Source organism: Coregonus lavaretus (assembly GCF_964263955.1).
Source record: "Coregonus lavaretus genome assembly, contig: HAP1_SCAFFOLD_313, whole genome shotgun sequence".
NCBI lineage: Eukaryota > Metazoa > Chordata > Actinopteri > Salmoniformes > Salmonidae > Coregonus > Coregonus lavaretus.
This window is the reverse complement of record NW_028159241.1, coordinates 254,896-279,915: the sequence shown is the minus strand read 5'-3', so window position 1 is coordinate 279,915 and position 25,020 is coordinate 254,896. Positions and strand designations below refer to the sequence as shown.

At 48.8% G+C, this 25,020-nt stretch overlaps 1 protein-coding gene across 1 annotated transcript; it reads right to left on the bottom strand.

Annotated features, from left to right (window-relative positions):
- Positions 1–1,868: 1,868 nt before the first annotated feature.
- LOC311123124 (zinc finger MYM-type protein 1-like) lies at positions 1,869–3,178 on the bottom strand. The gene is made up of 2 exons (XM_084197397.1): positions 3,096–3,178; positions 1,869–2,903 (listed from the first exon to the last, which is right to left on the bottom strand). Exons 1-2 carry the CDS (start codon positions 3,132–3,134, stop codon positions 2,376–2,378), a joined length of 567 nt encoding a protein of 188 aa, XP_084053523.1. The 5' UTR covers positions 3,135–3,178; the 3' UTR covers positions 1,869–2,375.
- Positions 3,179–25,020: the final 21,842 nt, after the last annotated feature.

Here is a 25,020-nt window from a genome sequence, read left to right as displayed (position 1 = left end):
ATGCTTCAACGCTCTTAGTAGTTGCAGATATTGACCCACTATGCTGTTTATTTTCTGCATCTACGTCAAATTGCTGAGTCTACCTTTAAGGAGCATCAGGTACTGCTGGAATGTCTACCAATAGCATGTCCATCTTTTTGTGAGAAATTACACTGGTCACTCAAAACATTTATAAAGTATTAAGAAAGTATGAATAGTCCTCACTTTAGATTAGGAACTGCAAAAATATTTTACTAATGATTTGTAAATGGTTTATAAGTACCTATATTAAAGATATACTATTAAAGATGCACTCCCCCATTTCCCAGTTGCAAATATTCTGATAGTTCCCATAATTTCAGTTTGTGACAAAACAAGTAAGTTAAGTATAGAGAATCATTGTACCATCTAAACCACTGTGAAACACATTTTCCATAACAAAACATTTTGTATTTTCGGCTGTTTGAAGCTGGTTTACCAAACCAAAAGTAAAAGACTCAAAAACTAAACTTAAGAACGGGAAGCATAGAAATATGCACATAGAACAAATCTAACGCTTCTTAGACTTGCTTCCAATGAGAATGACAGAGCTATAACTCACATTTCTATGTGGATTTGGTCGGGTCGCCCAGAAAGTTACATATTGCAGCTTTAAACAACTTATTAATTATCTTATGAATCATTATTAAATACTTTAAAAGTTGTTTATAAATGTGTGAATAACTAGCTTATTAAAATGTACAAATGTTGGAGTAATTATATATAAATGATGAATAAACTTTTTACTAATCCATTATAAATGCTTTATTACAAGGTGTAATTATAAAGTGTTACCCAATCTCTATATTAATTCAGACTCAACAGCATCTGAGAGAGCTGCTCTGGTGTGACCCCTGACCTGTCAGCAGTGATGTAGTGAGAGTAGTGGTAGTGTTCATACCCAGTACGTTGAGGTTGAAGTGTCTGCTGCGGTCTCCTGTGCTGCTGTGGTTGAAGTGTCTGCTGCGGTCTCCTGTGCTGCTGTGGTTGAAGTGTCTGCTGCGGTCTCCTGTGCTGCTGTGGTTGAAGTGTCTGCTGCGGTCTCCTGTGCTGCTGTGGTTGAAGTGTCTGCTGCGGTCTCCTGTGCTGCTGTGGTTGAAGTGTCTGCTGCGGTCTCCTGTGCTGCTGTGTTTCCATCGTTCAGCCAGGTGATAGCAGGAAGAGGGATGCCAGAGGCCTCACAGGTTAGAGACACAGGGTTGTTCACCACCACACTCACATTTTCTGGGACCTGGTTCTGACCACAGATCCTGGGGGAGACTGGAGGGACAAAACACATACGTATATTAACACACATATACAAACACGTCACGTACAGAATGTGGACCCAAATGACAGATAAACATGAAGGCATGAAGACATCATACTATACAACTCGGGGAAAAATAACAAAGTCGAATCATGATGACGTCAGTGATCCCAGTTGTCTTGAACTCACTGAAGTCAGATTTCCCTTCCAAACCACTCATAGTTGAATTTGCGATTTCCAACTTGTTGTGTAATGTTTATGTCCAATGGCCAATGAGCACCGATACGTTTTATCAATTATTTATCTTCATATGAAAAGGATGGAAAAGGATTTGCCAGTAGATTGTCAGCTTGATTCAAGATGATGACTGCTTGTCTAGCTAGCTAGCTTGCTAGCTAAGATTTCGAAAGTATGATGTTGACATGATCAGTCCAATCAAAGCTACGGTAGATATAGAGTGATTTGATCTGTGGCCAATGACCTTGAACACTTCTAATCAGTGGCGGCTGGTGAAAAATATTCTCGGTGGGGCTGTGCCATACTTTTTTTTTCCTGTAACCATCGCGATATATTTTAACACAAACTGCAGGACAGCAGTGCTCAGTGAAACATTCAGTAATTATTTAATGCCAATATTAAAAAGTTGAGGCATTCTTACACAAAAACATATTACACAAACCCAAGCCTTTCATTTGCATTTAAAGTGAACTTTTCACCATTGGTAGTAAACAGGCAACGCAACAGGCATGCTGTCAGAACAGAGTGGAAAGTGGACAATAACATGAAATTATTATAAAGTTTATAGGAAATCTTACACTGTATAAAAGGATGTATAATATAGAAATGGATATCAAGTGGATGAACTCAAACCTTTGACTGGAAGAATAGCATACAGTATTTTATGATCATACTAAATGTGACTAATTGTTAATGTGCTCCAGAACTGCAACAATTAATTGATACAAAACAACATATATACAGTAATATTAGCAAAGACACTATTAAGACTTTCTAGAGTACCATATATAACTGGATTTTTTATGCTAAGGTCAACTATATACAAAGAAACATGCGGCCAGAGCTGCTCTGTGTGTGTGTGTCTGTCATCTTATTTGTACAGGAATTTTGCCCGTCTGTCCTTCTGAGTGGCAAACCTCTCAATGACCCTTTGATTAAAGTCAGGAATGTCCCTGACAAGTTTCTTCTCCATGGAGAGCATGGCCAGAGCGTTCAGGCGATCCTGTGTCATGCTGTTTCTCAGGAAGGTCTTGATCCTTTTCAGTGTAGAGAAGCACCTTTCTGACTCAGCAGTTGTCATGGGTGTGGTGATGAGGATCTTGAGGAGGCTGGCAGTCTCTGTGAAAGTGCTCTGAAGGTTGTTCTCCATGAAGAACTGGTACAGGGGCACTGCACCACTACAAGCCTTGAACTCACTGTTCTCATAGATGAGGGACAGTTCGGTTTTGAGCTTGGCCTTGTTCAACATGGGGTACGCCTCCACGGTTGTTTCAAGCGCTGTATCGGGGAACTTCACACTGTGTTGTGGGAACAACTCTCCGTGCAATAGTGTTGCGCTGATGAGGTGCTGGGTGAAGGAGAACCTCTCTTTGGCATGACTCAGGATGGTATCACATACCTGTAAAAGATACATCATCAGCTTTAATTTGCAATTAAGCTATTTTGATGCAAGTGATCCTGACTGACACATGCCTATGTCCAACTCAAGTATATGATTACCAAGGTGCTGATTGTTCAGGGTTTTGGCTACATACTACCAGGCCTGAAAAAAGTTCTAGGGGGAAACACTGACAATTACATCACAACTTACCTCTATAGCCAACCTCTGTTGTTCTCCTGGTCCCAGCATCCTCCGTCGCTTGATGGGCTGTTGCTGCTCGTCAGATGCGCTGTCCCCACACAAAGAGGGAATTGAGGCCCTGGGTCCAAAAAATAAAGTTTAATTTGATAACTTGCAATCAGACTTCTTAACTCACTGTAATTCCCCCTCAACACACAACCAGTGACTTTTATATATATATATATATATATATATAGACAGACAGACAGACAGACAGACAGACAGATAGTGTGTATATACACACAAACTATGTCTAGTAACTGCTTTTAACCTGTGATGTACATAATTAACTGATGTTATTACGTTTTAAAGCCTTTTTCTATTACATTTGTGAGAGGGATGCAACATCATTTTGTTCTGCTGTGCACTTAGCAATAAAGTTAATATTCAATAACAACTAGGCCTCTTCTAGAAATTGACCTGGTGGACACCTGAATAATTATTACAAACTGTGTAGTACTTTCCTGCATTATTATCAACGTCTGATTGTGTCTTCTCTTTCCTTTTAAAATACTAAAACAAATATAATTGTGACGGCTCTATGATAATCACTCACTTTGATGACCAGACACATGTAGGCTTTTAAACTGTTGTAAGTGAACTATTCATCTTTCTAACAACATCTTTATCAGCCAATAGTAAATATAGTTATTTACCTGATTGTTAGGGTCGATGTTCCTCTTCTGCAGCTGGCTGAAAAGCATGTCCACATTTGGCATGATCTTGTGGAACAGTGCCAGGAAAAAACAGAAAGCCTCGTCTTCGAGCATCCTCACAAAGCCCCCCGCCTCTCTGACAGTCGGGGCATCAAAGTTCCCAGAGTCTCTGATGGTCTGGAAACACGTTAGGAGGTCATCCCTGTACTCGTACACAGTGTTTACAGCGCGACTGTGGAAGTTCCACCGTGTTGTAGAGGCTCTGGGGAGTCTATGCGCAACCACTTCGTCAAGCACGGTGGTTCGCTTGGGAGACCTGGAGAAGAAAGCAGAAAATCCTGCAAGGTCGGAAAAGAAAGTGCCGATCCTGGGGATGCGTGAAGTAGCCTGCTGCATGATGAGGTTCAGCTGATGTGCATAGCAGTGGACGTAGTGCGCATTTTCGTACACATCCACTATTTTACGCTGCACTCCGCCGGTGGCTCCCCTCATCACACTTGCTCCATCGTAAGCCTGGGCAATAAGTTTGGCCTTTTGTCCATGTGAGAGTATGGTGCTGAGCCTCTCCAGCAGCGCTGTAGCGATGGTGTCGGCGGTTGCGTTCTCGATCAAAATGAACTCGAAAAAACGCTCTTGGACGTTACTTTTAGCATCGATGTAGCGTATCACAAGCACCAACTGGCAGTGGGTGGAAATGTCAGTCGTCTCGTCAGCTTGAATGGCGATAAAATCAGCACTCTTTACTTCCTCCAGGATGTAATCCTTAAGCACTGACAGCATACAGTCCAACAGCTCGTTCTGTATCGTCTTTGACGTGCCCTTAAAAACGGTAGCTGTCTTCAGGTGCTCCTCCAGCACACTGTCGAGGGAGGCAACAAAATCCACTAAGCCCCGGAAAATGCCGGGGTTGTCCGAGGAGTCAGTCTCCTCGTGCCCACGCAAGGCCAACTCAAAAGCCCCACAGAACTTCACACAATCGATAATTTTGGATAGAATGTGCCTGTTTTTATCCACCTCCTCATTGTGTTTCCTCACCGCAATCCTGTGGCCGTCATCCAGTTGCGTAGCAATGTTCACCCTTCCTAATACAGCTAGCTTTACAGAGTTGTCCATGTGTGCCCTGGTGTTCTCATGTTTCTTTACCTTCTCTGACAGGTGCTTCATATCCCTCACTCCGGTACCTGTCCATGCTGAATCTGACCCCGTCGTTTTAAAAAGCAAGCACGGAAAGCAAAATAAAGCATTAGCATCAGTGCACCCAGCTAGCCAAGCCTTCCTGGTGTACCAGCTACGGGAGAAGCCGCGCATATACTGCTTCCCTTTCTCGCTAGCCTGCTGTCTGATTGAGAGGTCAGGTTGATCTGGGCCCAGCTCTTTCACCCGAACTTTCTCTGACAAAGTTCTCCTCTCAAACGGATCTTGGAGGAGAGATTTCACCGAGTTAGGGTTGGGTCTTGGAGGAGTAACGTTTGCGCTCGCCATTGTCGTCTAGTAAAAATGGCGCCACTGGAGCCCGGTCCTTATTTTATCAGGGGCGAGCTTGGGGCGATAAAATAATCGCCCTCCTTGGATTCGATTTAAGATCGCTGATTGGCTACATTTTATGTCATACATTCATATCTTAAATTAGCAATTGGCTTAACTGCTACGTAGACCCGCCTCCTCGGGGCACTTTCTGTATCGCCCAGAGCTGACGAGGCGTTTGACAGGCAGAGGAAAGGTTGCGAATATGATTTTCTATCATATCTTACACATATTACTGTGTGCATTCCATATTTCAAACACACAAATATTGACATACTGATGTTTTTATTATTATTATTATTATTTTTATTTATTTTTTATTTTATTTTTTTAAATAATTTTATTTAAGGGGGCGGCGCCCTAGCGCCCTCTATCGGCCAGCCGCCACTGCTTCTAATATAAATCTATGGCAACACCCCAGAAGGCTTGAACTGCCTAGCTCCTCCCTGTAGATACACTGAGCCAATCACGGCGCAACTACAGAAAATGACCAACGCCTACGCTCTGTGCTTTCGCTGGCTGCCCGGAAACACTGAGCTAGGCTGAAACATCTGCATTTTGGAGCTTTCTTACTCAAGAGACCATGTTTGTATGCAGCTTTGTTAACTTTTGTTGTTGTTTTTTTTACATTGTTTGGAAACTGATATGTAACACAAATTAATGCCAAAATAACATGTAAAACAGCCCAATTATTTAATCTGTAGTTTTTCATTTATTTTATTTTTTAGCTAAACAGGTAGGGCTCAAAACAGGTGGGGCTCCCCACCTGCCCTGAATGACGGGTCGCCACTGACTGTATGACAGAGTCCATGGACAGCCACATCATATTTAGCTTATGTTGATTGTGTCACGGATCCCCCCTGTACTGCTGCTCATTCCGTTCACCAGCTCCGGAGGTCTACGTCACCGGCCTTCTAGACGTCACTGATATTGATCATTACCACCAACCCCGGACTGTCTTGTCTCATTACGCACACCTGGTTCCCCCTGAATAGTTTGTGTATATATATGTGCCCTCTGTTCCCCATTCCCCCTGATTAGTTTGTGTATATATATGTGCCCTCTGTTCCCCATTCCCCCTGATTAGTTTGTGTATATATATGTGCCCTCTGTTCCCCATTCCCCCTGATTAGTTTGTGTATATATATGTGCCCTCTGTTCCCCATTGTCCTTGACGATTAATGTCCGATGTCCGTTGGTCTCGTGAGTACCATGTATTGTGCTCTGGTTATTATGGGTCTCGTCTCGTTTATTTGTTTGGAGGTTTACACCTAACTCTTTTCTTTGGGTTACATCCCAGTGTTATATATATATATGTTTTTGTTTTGGGCTTCGTACCCGTTGTTTTTCATGACGTACCTTGTGTTGGGTGGAGTAATTAAAAGCCCTACGTATTCCTGCGCCTGTCTTCAAATCATTATACAACGTGACAGATTGGACTAAATAGTTTTTGGTATATTTCAGTTGTCAATGCATTAGACTAAGCATAGGTGATTTGATGATGTTGAAATGTTAAAGTTGAAATGTTGCTGGAATAGTGGAGGCAGCTCCTGTTTTCTTTGAGACTTGCAGTAACTCTCCGTGGTTGTACACTGAACAAAAATATAAACTCAACATGTAAAGTGTTGGTCCCATGTTTCATGAGCTGAAATAAAAAATCCCAGAAATCTTACATACGCACAAAAAGCTTATTTCTCTCAAATTTTGTGCACACATTCCTTTACATCCCTGTTAGTGAGCATTTCTCCTTCGCAAAGATAATCCATCCACCTGACAAGTGTGGCATATCAACAAGCTGATTAAATAGCATGATCATTACACAGGTGCACGTTGTGCTAGGGACAATAAAATACCACTTTAAAATGTGCTGTTTTGTCACACAATGCCACAGATGTCTGATATTTTGAGGGAGCGTGGAATTGGCATGCTGACTGCAGAAATGTCCACTAGAGCTGTTGCCAGAGAATTTAATGTTAATTTCTCTACCATAAGCTGCCTACAACGTCGTTTTAGAGAATTTGGCAGTACGTCCAACCGGCCTCACAACTGCAGACCACATTTACCCATGTCAGCCCAGGACCTCCACATCCGGCTTCTTCACCTGCGGGATCGTCTAAGTGGGGATCGGGGGTGGGGGGGTGGGGGGGTGCTGATGAGTATTTCTGTCTGTAATAAACCGCTTTTGTGGAGGAAAAACTCGTTCTGATTGGCTGTGCCTGGCTCCCCAGTGGGTGGGCCTATGCCCATTCATGTAAAATCCATAGACTAGGGCCTAATGAATTTATTTAAATTGACTTATTTCCTTATATGAACTAACTCAGTAAAACCTTTGAAATTGTTGCATGTTGCGTTTATATTTCTGTTCAGTATGAATCAATAGTTGTTTAGTAGTCCGAAAATGTCGGAAACATTAATTTGCTTGACAATACTGTAGGTCATAACTCCGGAGCCAGAGCAGTCCGCTCCACCGGGGTCAAGTCCAGCTCCGGTCAGCGGCTCCACTCCGGAGCCAGAGCAGTCCGCTCCACCGTTGCCTAGTCCAGCTCCGGTCAGCGGCTCCAGTCCGGAGCCTGTGTAGTCCGCTCCACCAGTGCCCGGACCAGCTCCGGTCAGCGGCTCCACTCCGGAGCCAGAGTAGTCCGCTCCACCGTTGCCCAGTCCAGCTCCGGTCAGCGGCTCCAGTCCGGAGCCTGTGTAGTCCGCTCCACCAGTGCCCGGACCAGCTCCGGTCAGCGGCTCCACTCCGGAGCCAGAGTAGTCCGCTCCACCGGTGCCCGGACCAGCTCCGGTCAGCGGCTCTACTCCGGAGCCAGAGCAGTCCGCTCCACCGGTGCCTAGTCCAGCTCCGGTCAGCGGCTCCAGTCCGCAGCCAGAGCAGTCCGCTCCACCGGTGCCTAGTCCAGCTCCGGTCAGCGGCTCCAGTCCGGAGCCTGTGCAGTCCGCTCCACCGGTGCCCGGTCCAGCTCCGGTCAGCGGCTCCAGTCCAGACCCAGACGTCAGCCCCTCTCCAGGTTCGTTGTCTCCCACACCAGGGTCCAGACAGGGCTTGGTACTTCGTGGGAGGAAGGAGAGGGGAAGCAGCGCGCCGAGGTCCAGACCAGACCAGGGACGCAACAGGGAGGCGGAGAGTAAGTGGTCGTCACGCCCTGAGCCGGATCCGCCCGGCCCCTACCCTGTTATGTTTATGTTGTGCGGTCGGAGTCTGCACCTTTTGGGGGGGGGGGGGGTGTACTGTATTTTTTTATTTTATTTTTAGCAAATTTAGTCATCACTTTTCATCAGCTTTTTGCCACTTGTTAATTCCTTAATTAATCCAATAATTTATGCTTTCTTTTATCCATGGTTCAAAGTAACAGCTAAACATATTTTAACTCTGAAGTTAAGGCATGTATAGTTCCTATGCTTTTATTCCCTAGTTTAACATAGTTATGTTATACTATTTTGTTGTAATTGCTTCTTTCATGTAACAATATACTGACATTACTCATCTCAGTGTTGATGTATCATCATAGATACATGTGGTGGTGATACAGAATGATTTGGATGGATTGGAATGGAATGACTTGGAGAAGGTATATGAAGGCATAAGCTTGTTTTATAAAATACATTGTAGTCAATTAGGGTTGTATATTCCAAATACCAAAGTCTGTGGTTGTTCCATGTTATTTAATGATAAAAAGGAAGTATTCCAATAGTACATTCCAAGGACGTCAAGATTCATTCTATATGTTGTTTAACATCTCCCTCTAGTGGCTCAATTGGGACACAACGCCTTCATCAAGTGCAGTAAAGTTGAAATGTACAATAATGCATGATATCAGATAACTTCCAGGTCTAACTCAATGGTGTATTGTAATAGTTCATGGTAAAATGTAAGAATATGCATTTATGGATAAAACTTTAATGTTCAGTAATAAACCATTTGTAAGGCATTTACAGTTTGCTCACCATTTATTCATCATTACTGACAGATTTGCTAAATGTTAGTCAGCTAGGTATTTTCACATTTATAAATAACTACTATATGCATTAATGATTCATAGTGTCAGATTGCTGCCAGGTCAGGGGTCATGCCAGAGCAGCTCTCAGATGCTGTTGAGTCTGAATGAATATAGAAATATGGTACCACTTTATAATAACACCTTGTAATAAAGAATATTTAATGGATTAAGAAATAGTTTATTCATTTATTTATAATTACTCACACATTTGTGTTGCTAAGCTAGTTGTTCACACATTTATAAATAACTTTTATAGTATGTAATACTACGATGCTTAATAAATGTCCTTGTAAACCATTTACCAATCATTGGCAAAGTTGTGTTGCAGTCCCTAAAGCGAGGACTATTCATCCTTAATAAACGTTGAGTGACCATTGTAAATTCTCACAAAAAGATGGACATGCCATTGGTAGCCATTCCAGCAGTACCTGATGCTCCTTAAGGTCTCAAAATGACCTAGAACATATCAATGGTTAAACAATAAGCACACAACACAGAGGATGTTAAAGGAAATATATGAACATTTTATTCCAAAACAGTCACACTGTTGTAGTAGTGTGCTGAAGGAAGCAACGTGTTTTGTCTGAAAATGCTAACATTTGTGTTTGTTGGCAGTGACTACTTAAACCAAAGTGTGGATTGTAGTCACTCATTAGAGCAGTTCATAGACTGCTTACAGGGTAAGGGAACCAATATCTAAATACATAATTTAACTGAACATTATGTTGAAAGGGTTACTCCCTTTAATACATCACAAGTGAAGTTGTCCAAATTCTTATGGCTTCTTCAAATGGGGGGACTAGATACATAAGGTGTTCTAATTTACAAATGAAAATACCCTCAAATAAAAGGTGGCATTCTATAATGTCGCCTCATATTAAACTTTTGATGTCAAATCCAAAAATGATTTGTACATGGTAAAGGCTCTAAAGAAGGTAACTCAGCCATCTACACTGCCATCAGCAACGCAGCCAAGGAGTACAAAACTAAACTTAATAATGGGAAACATAGTAATAGCTTACATAGAACAGATCTACCGCTTCTTAGACCTGCTTTCAATGAGAATGACAGCTCTATAACTCATATTTCTATGTGGATTTGGACGGGTCATGCAAAAAGTTACATATTGCAGCTTTAAATAGTAAATATTTTCTTCATCATTTATCATTAAACACACATTTGTTTTAGTTAGTAATTCACACATTTATAAATAACTTTTGTAGTGTTCATACCCAGTATGTTGAGGTTGAAGTGTTTGCTGCGGTCTCCTGCGCTGTTGTGTTTAATCATTAATGCATATAGTAGTTATTTATAAATGTGAGAATACCTAGCTTACTAACATTTAACAAATGTGGGAGAAATGATTAATAAATGGTGAGCAAACTGTAAATGCCTTACAAATGGTTTATTACTGAACACTATAAAGTGTTACCCATGATTGCATATTCTTGCATTTTACCCTCAACTACTTACACAATACACCATTGAGATAGACTTGGACGTTATCTGATATCATGCATTATTGTACATTTCAACTTTACCACTCTTGATGAAGGCATTGTGTCACAATTGAGCCACTAGAGGGAGATGTTAAACAACATATAGAATGAATCTTGATGTCCTCGGAATGTACTATTGGAATACTTACTTTTTATCATTAAATAACATGGAACAACCACAGACTTTGGTATTTGGAATATACAACCCTAAATGACTACTATGTCTTTTATAAAACAAGCTTATGCCTTCATATACCTTCTCCAAGTCATTCCATTCCAATCCATCCAAATCATTCTGTATCACCACCACATGTATCTATGATGACAACACTGAGATGAATAATGTCAGTGTATTGTTACATGAAAGAAGCAATTACAACAAATGTATTACAAAACATATCAAACCTATGTGTGTCATATTTAGGAATAAAAGCATAGGAACTATGAACGTCTTAACTTCTGAGTTAAAATAAGTTTAGCTGTTACTTTGAACCATGGATAAAAGAAAGCATAAATTATTGGTGAGTAGTCCGGCATAAATTATTGGTGAGTAGTCCGGTAGGCGAGGTGAGTACTGGGACATATGCACTACCCTCTGTAGTGCCTTACCAGGCAATGATGCAACCAGTCAGGATGCTCTCGATGGTGCAGCTGTAGAACCTTTTGAGGATCTGAGGACCCATGCCAAAATCTTTTCAGTCTCCTGAGGGGGAATAGGTTTTGTCGTGCCCTCTTCACGACTGTCTTGGTGTGCTTGGACCATGTTAGTTTGTTGGTGATGTGGACACCAAGTAACTTGAAGCTCTCAACCTATTCCGACCCTTCAGACACTTTACTCAGTACTTTGTTGAAGCACCTTTGGCAGCGATTACAGCCTTGAGTCTTCTTGGGTATGACGCTACAAGCTTGGTACACCTGTATTTGGGGAGTTTCTCCCATTCTTCTCTGCAGATCCTCTCAAGCTCTGTCAGGTTGGATGGGGAGCGTCGCTGCACAGCTATTTTAAGGTCTCTCCAGAGATGTTTGATCGGGTTCAAGTTCGGGCTCTGGCTGGGCCACTCAAGGACATTCAGAGACTTGTCCCGAAGCCACTCCTGTGTTGTCTTGGCTGTGTGCTTAGGGTCGTTGTCCTGTTGGAAGGTGAACCTTCACCCCAGTCTGAGGTCCTGAGCGCTCTGGAGCAGGTTTTCATCAAGGATCTGTCTGTACTTTGCGCCGTTCCTCTTTCCCTCGATCCTGACTAGTCTCCCTGCCGCTGAAAAAACATCCCCACAGCATGATGCTGCCACCACCATGCTTCACCGCAGGGTGCCAGGTTTCCTCCAGACGTGACACTTGGCATTCAGGTCAAAGAGTTCAATCTTGGTTTCATCAGACCAGAGAATCTTGTTTCTCATGGTCTGAGAGTCCTTTAGGTGCCTTTTGGCAAATTCCAAGTGGGCTGTCATGTGCCTTTTACTGAGGAGTGGCTTCCATCTGGCCACTCTACCATAAAAGCCTGATTGGTGGAGTTCTGCAGAGATGGTTGTCCTTCTGGAAGGTTCTCCCATCTCCACAGAGGAACTCTAGAGCTCTGTCAGAGTGACCATCGGGTTCTTGGTCACCTCCAATGTCCAATCAATTGAATTACCACAGGTGGACTCCAATCAAGTTGTAGAAACATTTCGAGGTTGATCAATGGAAACAGGATGCACCTGAGCTCAATTTCGAGTCTCATAGCAAAGGGTCTGAATACTTATTTAAATAAGGTATTTCTGTTCTTTATTTTTAATAAATTTGCTAAAATGTCTAAAAACCTGTTTTTGCTTCGTCATTATGGGGTATTGTGTGTAGATTGATGAGGGAAAAAAAGTATTTAATACATTTTAGAATAAGGCAGTAACATAACAAAATGTGGATGAAGTCAAGGGGTCTGAATACTTTCTGAATACACTGTACTTCCCTATCAAATCAAAAAATATCAAGCAGACAACCTAAGAAAATTAACAACAACAATAAATGGTTTGATGAAGAATGCAAAAACCTAAGAAAGAAATTGAGAAACCTATCCAACCAAAAAACACAGAGACCCATAAAACCTGAGCCTACGCCTTCACTATGGTGAATCACTAAAACAACACAGAAATAGACTACGGAAAAAGGAGGAACATTCAAATGAGGGATAAATTCACCCAGCTGGAGATTGAGCTGGTAGAGCTGACAGACCCCTCAACAACAACCCCTCAACCAGACCCGGACAGATGAAGAGGGAGACAGAAGTGTCCAAACTCTGGACTGTGGTGAAAAAACTCCCAACAGGAGAGAGAAAACAGCCCAGCTGAAAGAGGAGGGGCAAAAGCTGAGATGCGACAATGAACAACTTATGAGAGAGCTGGCCATCCCCCAAGACAAGCCAACAGAACAACCGTCTACAGACCCCGACTACAGGCAGGACAGACAAGATAGGACCCACCAACCCATCAGCCCCCCTCCTAGCACCCGGGTCAGCCCCCCTCCTAGCACCCGGGTCAGCCCCCCTCCTAGCACCCGGGTCAGCCCCCCTCCTAGCACCCGGGTCAGCCCCCCTCCTAGCACCCGGGTCAGCCCCCCTCCTAGCACCCGGGTCAGCCCCCATCCTAGCACCCGGGTCAGCCCCCCTCCTAGCACCCGGGTCAGCCCCCCTCCTAGCACCCGGGTCAGCCCCCCTCCTAGCACCCGGGTCAGCCCCCCTCCTAGCACCCGGGTCAGCCCCCCTGATAGCCCACATGACAACCCCCACACACCCACTGACAACCCCCACACACCCACTGACAACCCCCACACACCCACTGACAACCCCCACACACCCACTGACAATACACACACACCCACTGACAACCCCCACACACCCACTGACAATACACACAAGCCACAGATTGTACTCCTTACACAAAAACCCAGAGATTGTGCTCCTAATAGACTCAAATTGGAAATACATGAATGAGAATACAGTTTTTCCCCAAACGCAAAGTGGCTAAACTATGGTGCCCAAACACTAGGCACTAGGCGTGCCCTGGAACTGCTGTCAGAGGACAGACTAGGGTCCAAACACTAGGCCCTGGAGCTGCTGTCAGAGGACAGACTAGGGTCCAAACACTAGGCCCTGGAGCTGCTGTCAGAGGACAGACTAGGGTCCAAACACTAGGCCCTGGAGCTGCTGTCAGAGGACAGACTAGGGTCCAAACACTAGGCCCTGGAGCTGCTGTCAGAGGACAGACTAGGGTCCAAACACTAGGCCTGCCCTGGAGCTGCTGTCAGAGGACAGACTAGGGTCCAAACACTAGGCCCTGGAGCTGCTGTCAGAGGACAGACTAGGGTCCAAACACTAGGCCTGCCCTGGAGCTGCTGTCAGAGGACAGACTAGGGTCCAAACACTAGGCCCTGGAGCTGCTGTCAGAGGACAGACTAGGGTCCAAACACTAGGCCTGCCCTGGAGCTGCTGTCAGAGGACAGACTAGGGTCCAAACACTAGGCCTGCCCTGGAGCTGCTGTCAGAGGACAGACTAGGGTCCAAACACTAGGCCCTGGAGCTGCTGTCAGAGGACAGACTAGGGTCCAAACACTAGGCCCTGGAGCTGCTGTCAGAGGACAGACTAGGGTCCAAACACTAGGCCCTGGAGCTGCTGTCAGAGGACAGACTAGGGTCCAAACACTAGGCCCTGGAGCTGCTGTCAGAGGACAGACTAGGGTCCAAACACTAGGCCCTGGAGCTGCTGTCAGAGGACAGACTAGGGTCCAAACACTAGGCCCTGGAGCTGCTGTCAGAGGACAGACTAGGGTCCAAACACTAGGCCTGCCCTGGAGCTGCTGTCAGAGGACAGACTAGGGTCCAAACACTAGGCCCTGGAGCTGCTGTCAGAGGACAGACTAGGGTCCAAACACTAGGCCTGCCCTGGAGCTGCTGTCAGAGGACAGACTAGGGTCCAAACACTAGGCCCTGGAGCTGCTGTCAGAGGACAGACTAGGGTCCAAACACTAGGCCTGCCCTGGAGCTGCTGTCAGAGGACAGACTAGGGTCCAAACACTAGGCCTGCCCTGGAGCTGCTGTCAGAGGACAGACTAGGGTCCAAACACTAGGCCCTGGAGCTGCTGTCAGAGGACAGACTAGGGTCCAAACACTAGGCCCTGGAGCTGCTGTCAGAGGACAGACTAGGGTCCAAACACTAGGCCCTGGAGCTGCTGTCAGAGGACAGACTAGGGTCCAAACACTAGGCCCTGGAGCTGCTGTCAGAGGACAGACTAGGGTCCAAACACTAGGCCCTGGAGCTGCTGTCAGAGGACAGACTAGGGTCCAAACACTAGGCCCTGGAGCTGCTGTCAGAGGACAGACTAGGGTCCAAACACTAGGCCCTGGAGCTGCTGTCAGAGGACAGACTAGGGTCCAAACACTAGGCCCTGGAGCTGCTGTCAGAGGACCGACTAGGGTCCAAACACTAGGCCCTGGAGCTGCTGTCAGAGGACCGACTAGGGTCCAAACACTAGGCCCTGGAGCTGCTGTCAGAGGACAGACTAGGGTCCAAACACTAGGCCCTGGAGCTGCTGTCAGAGGACAGACTAGGGTCCAAACACTAGGCCCTGGAGCTGCTGTCAGAGGACAGACTAGGGTCCAAACACTAGGCCTGCCCTGGAGCTGCTGTCAGAGGACAGACTAGGGTCCAAACACTAGGCCCTGGAGCTGCTGTCAGAGGACAGACTAGGGTCCAAACACTAGGCCCTGGAGCTGCTGTCAGAGGACAGACTAGGGTCCAAACACTAGGCCTGCCCTGGAGCTGCTGTCAGAGGACAGACTAGGGTCCAAACACTAGGCCTGCCCTGGAGCTGCTGTCAGAGGACAGACTAGGGTCCAAACACTAGGCCTGCCCTGGAGCTGCTGTCAGAGGACAGACTAGGGTCCAAACACTAGGCCCTGGAGCTGCTGTCAGAGGACAGACTAGGGTCCAAACACTAGGCCCTGGAGCTGCTGTCAGAGGACAGACTAGGGTCCAAACACTAGGCCCTGGAGCTGCTGTCAGAGGACAGACTAGGGTCCAAACACTAGGCCTGCCCTGGAGCTGCTGTCAGAGGACCGACTAGGGTCCAAACACTAGGCCCTGGAGCTGCTGTCAGAGGACAGACTAGGGTCCAAACACTAGGCCTGCCCTGGAGCTGCTGTCAGAGGACAGACTAGGGTCCAAACACTAGGCCCTGGAGCTGCTGTCAGAGGACAGACTAGGGTCCAAACACTAGGCCCTGGAGCTGCTGTCAGAGGACAGACTAGGGTCCAAACACTAGGCCTGCCCTGGAGCTGCTGTCAGAGGACAGACTAGGGTCCAAACACTAGGCCCTGGAGCTGCTGTCAGAGGACAGACTAGGGTCCAAACACTAGGCCCTGGAGCTGCTGTCAGAGGACAGACTAGGGTCCAAACACTAGGCCTGCCCTGGAGCTGCTGTCAGAGGACAGACTAGGGTCCAAACACTAGGCCTGCCCTGGAGCTGCTGTCAGAGGACAGACTAGGGTCCAAACACTAGGCCCTGGAGCTGCTGTCAGAGGACAGACTAGGGTCCAAACACTAGGCCCTGGAGCTGCTGTCAGAGGACAGACTAGGGTCCAAACACTAGGCCTGCCCTGGAGCTGCTGTCAGAGGACCGACTAGGGTCCAAACACTAGGCCCTGGAGCTGCTGTCAGAGGACAGACTAGGGTCCAAACACTAGGCCTGCCCTGGAGCTGCTGTCAGAGGACAGACTAGGGTCCAAACACTAGGCCCTGGAGCTGCTGTCAGAGGACAGACTAGGGTCCAAACACTAGGCCTGCCCTGGAGCTGCTGTCAGAGGACAGACTAGGGTCCAAACACTAGGCCCTGGAGCTGCTGTCAGAGGACAGACTAGGGTCCAAACACTAGGCCTGCCCTGGAGCTGCTGTCAGAGGACAGACTAGGGTCCAAACACTAGGCCCTGGAGCTGCTGTCAGAGGACAGACTAGGGTCCAAACACTAGGCCTGCCCTGGAGCTGCTGTCAGAGGACAGACTAGGGTCCAAACACTAGGCCCTGGAGCTGCTGTCAGAGGACAGACTAGGGTCCAAACACTAAGCCCTGGAGCTGCTGTCAGAGGACAGACTAGGGTCCAAACACTAGGCCCTGGAGCTGCTGTCAGAGGACAGACTAGGGTCCAAACACTAGGCCCTGGAGCTGCTGTCAGAGGACAGACTAGGGTCCAAACACTAGGCCCTGGAGCTGCTGTCAGAGGACAGACTAGGGTCCAAACACTAGGCCCTGGAGCTGCTGTCAGAGGACCGACTAGGGTCCAAACACTAGGCCCCGGAGCTGCTGTCAGAGGACAGACTAGGGTCCCCCAGCCACATCATAATACCCACAGGTACAAACGACCTGAGAGCCCAGCAGGGAAGGGTTGCCACAGCACTCAAGGGAGTGATTGAAAAAGCTTCTTCCACACACATGATCTCCACCCTGCTGCCATGAAAATACTTTCATCCTACCACCATACAGCGGGTGAATGGAAGCATTTCCTGTGACTGTGATTCGAAACCCAATGTCTACCTGGCCCACCACCCCACCATGGATTTGAACAGCCTTTAGGACCAGGTCCACCTCTACAAGACCACGGTCCCAACCAGCCAGGACCCTGAAATACATCGCACTCAACCGCAGCCTCAGCACCTCACACAGGAGCAACAGAGCAATGAGCACCCCGCCCAGACCTGCGAGACTCCCTCACAGACCTACCAGACATCCTCCCAGACCTACCAGACATCCTCCCAGACCTACCAGACATCCTCACAGACCTACCAGACATCTTCACAGACCTACCAGACTCCCTCACAGACCTACCAGACATCCTCCCAGACCTACCAGACTCCCTCACATACCTACCAGACATCCTCACAGACCTACCAGACTCCCTCACAGACCTGCCAGACTCCCTCACAGACCTACCAGAATCCCTCACAGACCTACCAGAATCCCTTACAGACCTACCAGACTCCCTCACAGACCTACCAGACATCCTTACAGACCTATCAGACTCCCTCACAGACCTACCAGACATCCTTACAGACCTATCAGACTCCCTCACAGACCTACCAGACATCCTCACAGACCTACCAGACTTCCTCACAGACCTACCAGACTCCCTCACAGATCTGCGAGACTCCCCTCCAGGAGTCTATTATCACCGACCTTAATAGAGAGTCTCTCAGTGTTCACAGTCAGCCAACTGACTGCAAAAGCACAATCTACTTGAACAGAGCAATACTCAACCATGAAGCATTGAAGCTGAACGTGTCACGGTTCAGACAGACGACCAGAGGACCACAATTGCGTCACACCAGAAAGTTTATTAAAACTTAAGGGAAAAGGGAAGTAGGGAGTGAGTGAAGGCTCCAGGGGTAACAGGGATCCCGTCCAATGTGCTGGGTCTGTGCCCCCCCCCAGTGGCAGCGATGCGTCCTATGAAGCCGGTGGTGGGTGGTCCAGAAGTCCTGGGGGGGGGGGGAGACACAGACACAACAGGGCGGATGAAACAAGGCAGCAGTACAGTTCAAGGGAAATCCAAATACGTAGTAGCAAGGCAGAAGGCTGGTCAGAGTTACCGGGATCGAAGAGTAGTCAGGAGTCGTTATGGCAAAAAGCAGGTCTGGATCTCCTGGGGCAGAAGAGTATCCAAACATCAGGCAGGTCCGGGAACACAAAACCAGGGTGAGCCAGAAGCGCGAGCAAACAGGTTCCGGGTGTGAGCTTTGCAGACGATCTGACAAAGGAGAGCTGAAAGACAGGGCTTTAAATACTGGGAGAGGTAGTGGGTAATGCAGCGCAGCTGGCAGAGTAATTAGAGCAGAGCAGAGCAGGGACAGGTGGAGCTAGTTAGGCTGAGTAGAGAGAGTGGTGAGCAGAGTGGAAGAAAATTAAGGTGGTAACCCGGTGGAGTGAGAGGCTCATGACAGAACCCCCCCCCCAAGGGACGGCCCCAGAAGTCCCAAGAGCAACACCACGCCGGGCGGGAGGAGGGGAGCCGGAGGAGGGCTAGAACTCCTCCGAACGGTCCGAGTGAACGTCCTCATCCTCGGAGGAAGCCGGAGGGCCGTGGTCGGGAGATGGGACAGATCCCGAGACAGGATCAGGCACAGGACAGGAAGCCGAGCGGGCAGGACGGTTAGGGACCCCTCTGAAGCGGCCCCTACGGATTGCAGGTTGATCAGGATGCCGTTGGTGGAAGGCGGTGATGAGAGTCCTATCCACAATCCGACTAGCTGGCACCCAGGTCCTTTCCTCAGGTCCATAGCCCTCCCAGTCAATGAGGTACTGGAGACCCCTACCCCTCCGTCTGGACCGAAGCAGGCGGCGGACGGTGTAAACCAGACCACCATCGACGAGCCGTGGAGGAGGAGGACAAGGCGCAGCAGGGACCAGCGGACTCTCATGAATGGGCTTAATCTTAGACACATGGAAAGTGGGGTGCACCCTCAGGGAATTAGGCAGTTGGAGCCGGACAGCAGTTGGGCTAATCACTCTTATGATAGGGAATGGGCCAATGAACCGAGGTGCCAGCTTCTGCGACTCCACCCTGAGTGGCAGGTTCTTCGATGACAACCACACCCTTTGACCAACATGGTAGGTGGGAGCAGGAATTCTCCGACGGTTGGCCCCGGTAGTGTAGCTGGCAACGGATCTGAGGAGTGTGGCTCGGGCTTGTGACCAGGTGCGGCGACATCGACGGGCAAAAGCAAGTGCAGATGGGCAAGTAACCTCCTCTTCCTGGCTGGCAAATAGAGGAGGCTGGTATCCATAAACACATTGGAAAGGGGACATACCGATGGCAGAGCAGGTCAGAGAATTGTGTGCGTACTCCACCCATGTCAATTGCTGCGACCAGGAGTGGGGGTTGCGTGAAGTCATGCATCGCAGTGCCTTCTCGAGCTCCTGATTTGCCCGCTCTGACTGCCCATTGGATTGGGGATGGAATCCGGAAGTCAGACTGACTGTGGCTCCCAGCAGGTGACAGAACTCCTTCCAAAAAGCGGAGGAGAATTGTGGACCACGGTCAGAAACTACATCCCTTGGCAGTCCGTGGATCCGGAAGACGTGTTCCAGGACCACCTGGGCGGTCTCCTTGGCGGTTGGGAGCTTGGGGAGGGGAATGAAGTGTGCCATCTTGCTGAATCGGTCAACTATGGTGAGAATGACGGTCATGCCACTTGAAGGGGGCAGCCCCGTGACAAAGTCAAGGGCGATGTGAGACCAGGGACGTCTGGGCACAGGCAGGGGCTGCAGCAATCCGGCTGGGGGCTGGCAGGACGACTTGTGTTGGTTGCAGATGGGGCAGGCTTGGACGAATTCCCGTACATCCTTTCTCAGAGAGGGCCACCAGAACCTCTGGGCGAGCAGGTTGTAAGTGCGGGTGGAGCCAGGGTGACAAGCTAGGCGGGAGTCATGTCCCCACTGAACGACCTGGGACCTCAGGTTTTCGGGGACAAAAAGGCGGTCAGCTGGGCAAGTGCTGGGACCTGGCTGGTTACGGAGAGCTTCCAGCACCTGTTCCTCAACAGCCCAGGTCAGAGCTGCTACGATGCAGGGACTTGGCAGAATCGACACAGGGTCCTTGGAGGGGGTGTCATCCTTCTGGAATTGACGGGAGAGGGCGTCTGGCTTGGTGTTGCGTGATCCAGGCCGGTATGACAGAGTGAAATTAAACCTGGTGAAGAACAGGGCCCAGCGGGACTGCCTGGAGTTCAACCGTTTGGCCGTGCGGATGTACTCCAAGTTCTTATGATCGGTCCAAACGAGAAATGGAATGGTGGACCCCTCCAGCCAGTGACGCCACTCCTCCAAGGCAAGCTTCACAGCCAGCAGCTCACGGTTCCCTATGTCGTAATTGCACTCAGAGGGGGACAACCGACGTGAGAAAAAGGCACAGGGATGGAGCTTCCTATCCTCCGCAGCCCACTGAGAAATCACAGCACCAACTCCCACATCCGAGGCGTCCACCTCCACAATGAATTGCCGGTCCACATCAGGCATCTGGAGGATGGGAGCGGAGGTGAACCTCACCTTGAGGGTACTGAAGGCTTTGTCGGCTGCTGGGGTCCAGGTGAAGGGTTGCTTGGTGCTGGTTAGAGCAGTGAGAGGGGCAGCAACGGTACTGTAGTTCCGGATAAACTTTCTATAGAAGTTAGCAAACCCCAGAAACTGTTGCAGCTTCTTTCTGTTCTCCGGAACTGGCCATGAAGTGACTGCTGATACTTTGGCAGGATCCATTTGGATACTTCCCTCTGCCACTATGTACCCCAGGAAGGCCACTGTCTTGACGTGAAACTCACATTTCTCTGCCTTGGCGTAGAGGGAATTCTCCAGAAGACGGTGAAGGACTTGCTGGACATGGCGGGTGTGTTCAGACAGGTTTCTGGAGTAGATTAAGATGTCATCCAGGTAAACGAAGACAAACTTGTTTAACATGTCCCGCAGTACATCATTCACTAGAGCCTGGAACACAGCAGGAGCATTGGTGAGGCCAAAAGGCATAACCAGATACTCGTAGTGGCCTGTTGGTGTATTGAATGCGGTTTTCCATTCATCTCCCTCCCGGATCCGCACTAGGTGGTAAGCGTTTCTGAGATCCAACTTGGTAAAAACAGTGGCTCCCTGGAGCAACTCAAAAGCAGAGGTGAGCAGAGGCAGAGGGTAACGGTTTTTCACTGTGATGTCGTTGAGTCCCCTGTAGTCGATGCAGGGGCGAAGAGATCCGTCCTTCTTCCCCACAAAGAAGAAGCCAGCACCAGCAGGAGAAGAAGATGAACGGATTAATCCTGCGGACAGAGAGCCATTGATGTAGTCCTCCATGGACTTTCTTTCAGGAGCAGACAACGAATAAAGACGGCCCTTTGGAGGGGCTGTTCCAGGGAGGAGGTCGATGGCACAGTCGTACGGTCGGTGAGGGGGCAGAGATGTGGCTCTTGCTTTGTTAAACACTTCTCTGAGACCATGGTAGCATTCTGGGACATTGGAGAGGTCAGGAGCGGAGTTAGTAGGTACTGGCCGAGGGGGTAGTGCGGCAGCAAGCAGGCAGGTTCGGTGGCAGTCCTCTCCCCACTCCCTGATCACCCCGGTCACCCAGTCGAGCTGAGGGTTGTGCCGGCGGAGCCATGGGTAACCCAGGATGAGGGGTTGGCCTGGAGAGGGGAGCAGGTGAAACTGGATAGTTTCTTGATGGTTTCCGGACAGACCCATCGAGACCGGGGCCGTGACATGAGTGACCGATCCGAGTAAGTGTCCGTCCAGTGCCCGGGCAGGAATAGGAGGTGTCAAACGGAGGTTCTCCAGTCCCAGTTGGCGTGCCAGCTTGATGTCCATTATGTTGGCTTCGGCGCCAGAATCCACCAGAGCAGCCAGGGTGTGAGTTGAGTCAGAGAGGCGGAGGTGAACTTGCAGCAGGGGTTTGCGGTCGGAGGACTGGATGGTCATTGAACTCAACCGGACTCCCCCTATGCCCGGTGAGCTTCGGCCCTTTAAAGGGCAGGTTACCACACGATGTCCATCACCTCCACAATAGAGGCAGAGGTTTGAGGTGAAGCGGCGCTGGCGCTCTGCAGGAGTGAGAGAGGCTCGCCCAATCTCCATAGGCTCAGACTGATCAAGCTGACCTGGGTGAGTGGCAGTAGATGACAGGAGCCCAGTCGGATCTCTCCGAATGCCGGTAGTAGGTGGACCTTGGCGCCCCCTCTCACGACGACGGGTCTGTATCCTTCTGTCGATCCTGACAGTCAGTGCGATGGCTTCATCAAGAGTGGAAGGCAGTTCATGGGAGACCAACTCGTCCTTGATATAGTCAGCCAAACTATGGAAGAACGCGTCCACCAACGATGGTGTGTTCCAAGAACTTCGTCTAGCCAGGGTTCGGAAGTCGATGGAATGGTCTGCGACTGTACGTCTGCCTTGTCGAATACTGAACAGTTCACGAGACGCCTCTGCGGTTGGTGAATCCAGGTCAAACACCTTCAGCATCTCCTCAGCAAACAGGTCGAAGGTTGCACATGCGGGGGTTTGACGTTCGAACTCTGCTGTTCCCCAGAGTCGAGCTCGGCCCGTCAGGTGAGTGATGGCATACCCAACTTTAGCCCCCTCCGTGGCGAAGGTCCTTGGCTGCAAGGAGAACTGAAGTCGGCAGCTAGTCAGGAATGGCCGGACCTGGGTTGAATCGCCGTTGAACCGCTCGGGGTTTCCAATCTTGGGTTCCGGAGCAGCGGCTGCAATGACCGGGGCAGGTAACTCGGGGGCAGGGCTGGTGGGCAGACTGGCTGGGGTAAGGTTGGTGAGGAGTTGAATGATCATGGCGAGTTGTTGTTGCTGCTGCTGGAACTGCTGCTCATGCTCGTCGGTTTCCATGTCGGGGGAAGTGTGCGCTGAGTCCATAATGGTCAGATCGTACTGTCACGGTTCAGACAGACGACCAGAGGACCACAATTGCGTCACACCAGAAAGTTTATTAAAACTTAAGGGAAAAGGGAAGTAGGGAGTGAGTGAAGGCTCCAGGGGTAACAGGGATCCCGTCCAATGTGCTGGGTCTGTGCCCCCCCCCAGTGGCAGCGATGCGTCCTATGAAGCCGGTGGTGGGTGGTCCAGAAGTCCTGGGGGGGGGGGAGACACAGACACAACAGGGCGGATGAAACAAGGCAGCAGTACAGTTCAAGGGAAATCCAAATACGTAGTAGCAAGGCAGAAGGCTGGTCAGAGTTACCGGGATCGAAGAGTAGTCAGGAGTCGTTATGGCAAAAAGCAGGTCTGGATCTCCTGGGGCAGAAGAGTATCCAAACATCAGGCAGGTCCGGGAACACAAAACCAGGGTGAGCCAGAAGCGCGAGCAAACAGATTCCGGGTGTGAGCTTTGCAGACGATCTGACAAAGGAGAGCTGAAAGACAGGGCTTTAAATACTGGGAGAGGTAGTGGGTAATGCAGCGCAGCTGGCAGAGTAATTAGAGCAGAGCAGAGCAGGGACAGGTGGAGCTAGTTAGGCTGAGTAGAGAGAGTGGTGAGCAGAGTGGAAGAAAATTAAGGTGGTAACCCGGTGGAGTGAGAGGCTCATGACAGAACGAACTGCATGCTGTTAAGAAATGCTCGCCTGTATCTTTGTAGTGACTAGGTAGTGACCCCTTGACTTTTTCCACATTTTGTTGTGTTACAGCCTGAATTAAAAATGTATTAAATTGAGATTTTGTGTCACTGGCCTACACACAATACCCCATAATTTGATTGCGGACATTACCATGTGTAGGGTGCAGTCTTTCGGATGGGACGTTAAAATGGTGTCCTGACTCTCTGTGGTCACTTATCGTAAGAGTAGGGGTGTTAACCCCCGGTGTCCTGGCTAAATTCCCAATCTGGCCCTCATACCATCATGGCCACCTAATCATCCCCAGCTTTCAATTGGCTCATTCATCTCCCCTGTAACTATTTCCCAGGTTGTTGCTGTAAATGAGAAGGTGTACTCAGTCAGTGTACCTCAGTAAAGGCAGGCGAGGTGACCACTACTTTGTATCCTTTTCTCTCTCGCTCTCCTCCAACACTACTCACTCTGCCCCTACACAGATGGTAATGCGCCGCCGCAACCTTCGCTCTCTCTCTCCCACTACTCTCTCCTCTTCCATCCTATCATCTCTTCCCTCTGCTCAATCCTTCTCCCTCCAATCTCCTGATTCTGCCTCCTCAACCCTCCTCTCCTCCCTTTCTGCATCCTTTGACTCTCTGTGTCCCCTATCCTCCCGGCCGGCTCGGTCCTCCCCGCCAGCTCCGTGGCTTGATGACTCATTGCAAGCTCACAGAACAGAGCTCCGGGCAGCGGAGCGGAAATGGAAGAAAACTAAACTCCCTGCCGACCTGGCATCTTTTCACTCCCTCCTCTCTACATTTTCTTCATCTGTTTCTGCTGCTAAGGCCACTTTCTACCACTCTAAATTCCAAGCATCTGCCTCTAACCCTAGGAAGCTCTTTGCCACATTCTCCTCCCTGCTGAATCCCCCCCCCCCCCCCCCCCCCTCCTCTCTCTCTGTGGATGACTTCGTCAACCATTTTGAAAAGAAGGTTGACGACATCCGATCCTCGTTTGTTAAGTCTAATGACACTGTTGGTCCTGCTCACACTGCCCTACCCTATGCTTTGACTTCTTTCTCCCCTCTCTCTCCAGATAAAATCTTGCGACTTGTGACTGCAG

Coding starts and splice junctions, on each gene's coding strand:
- LOC311123124 (XM_084197397.1), bottom strand. CDS start 3,134: ATGCTGGGACCAGGAGAACAACAGAGGTTGGCTATAGAG. Junction 2,904..3,095: donor AACAGAGGTTGGCTATAGAG/GTAAGTTGTGAT, acceptor TATCTTTTACAG/GTATGTGATACCATCCTGAG.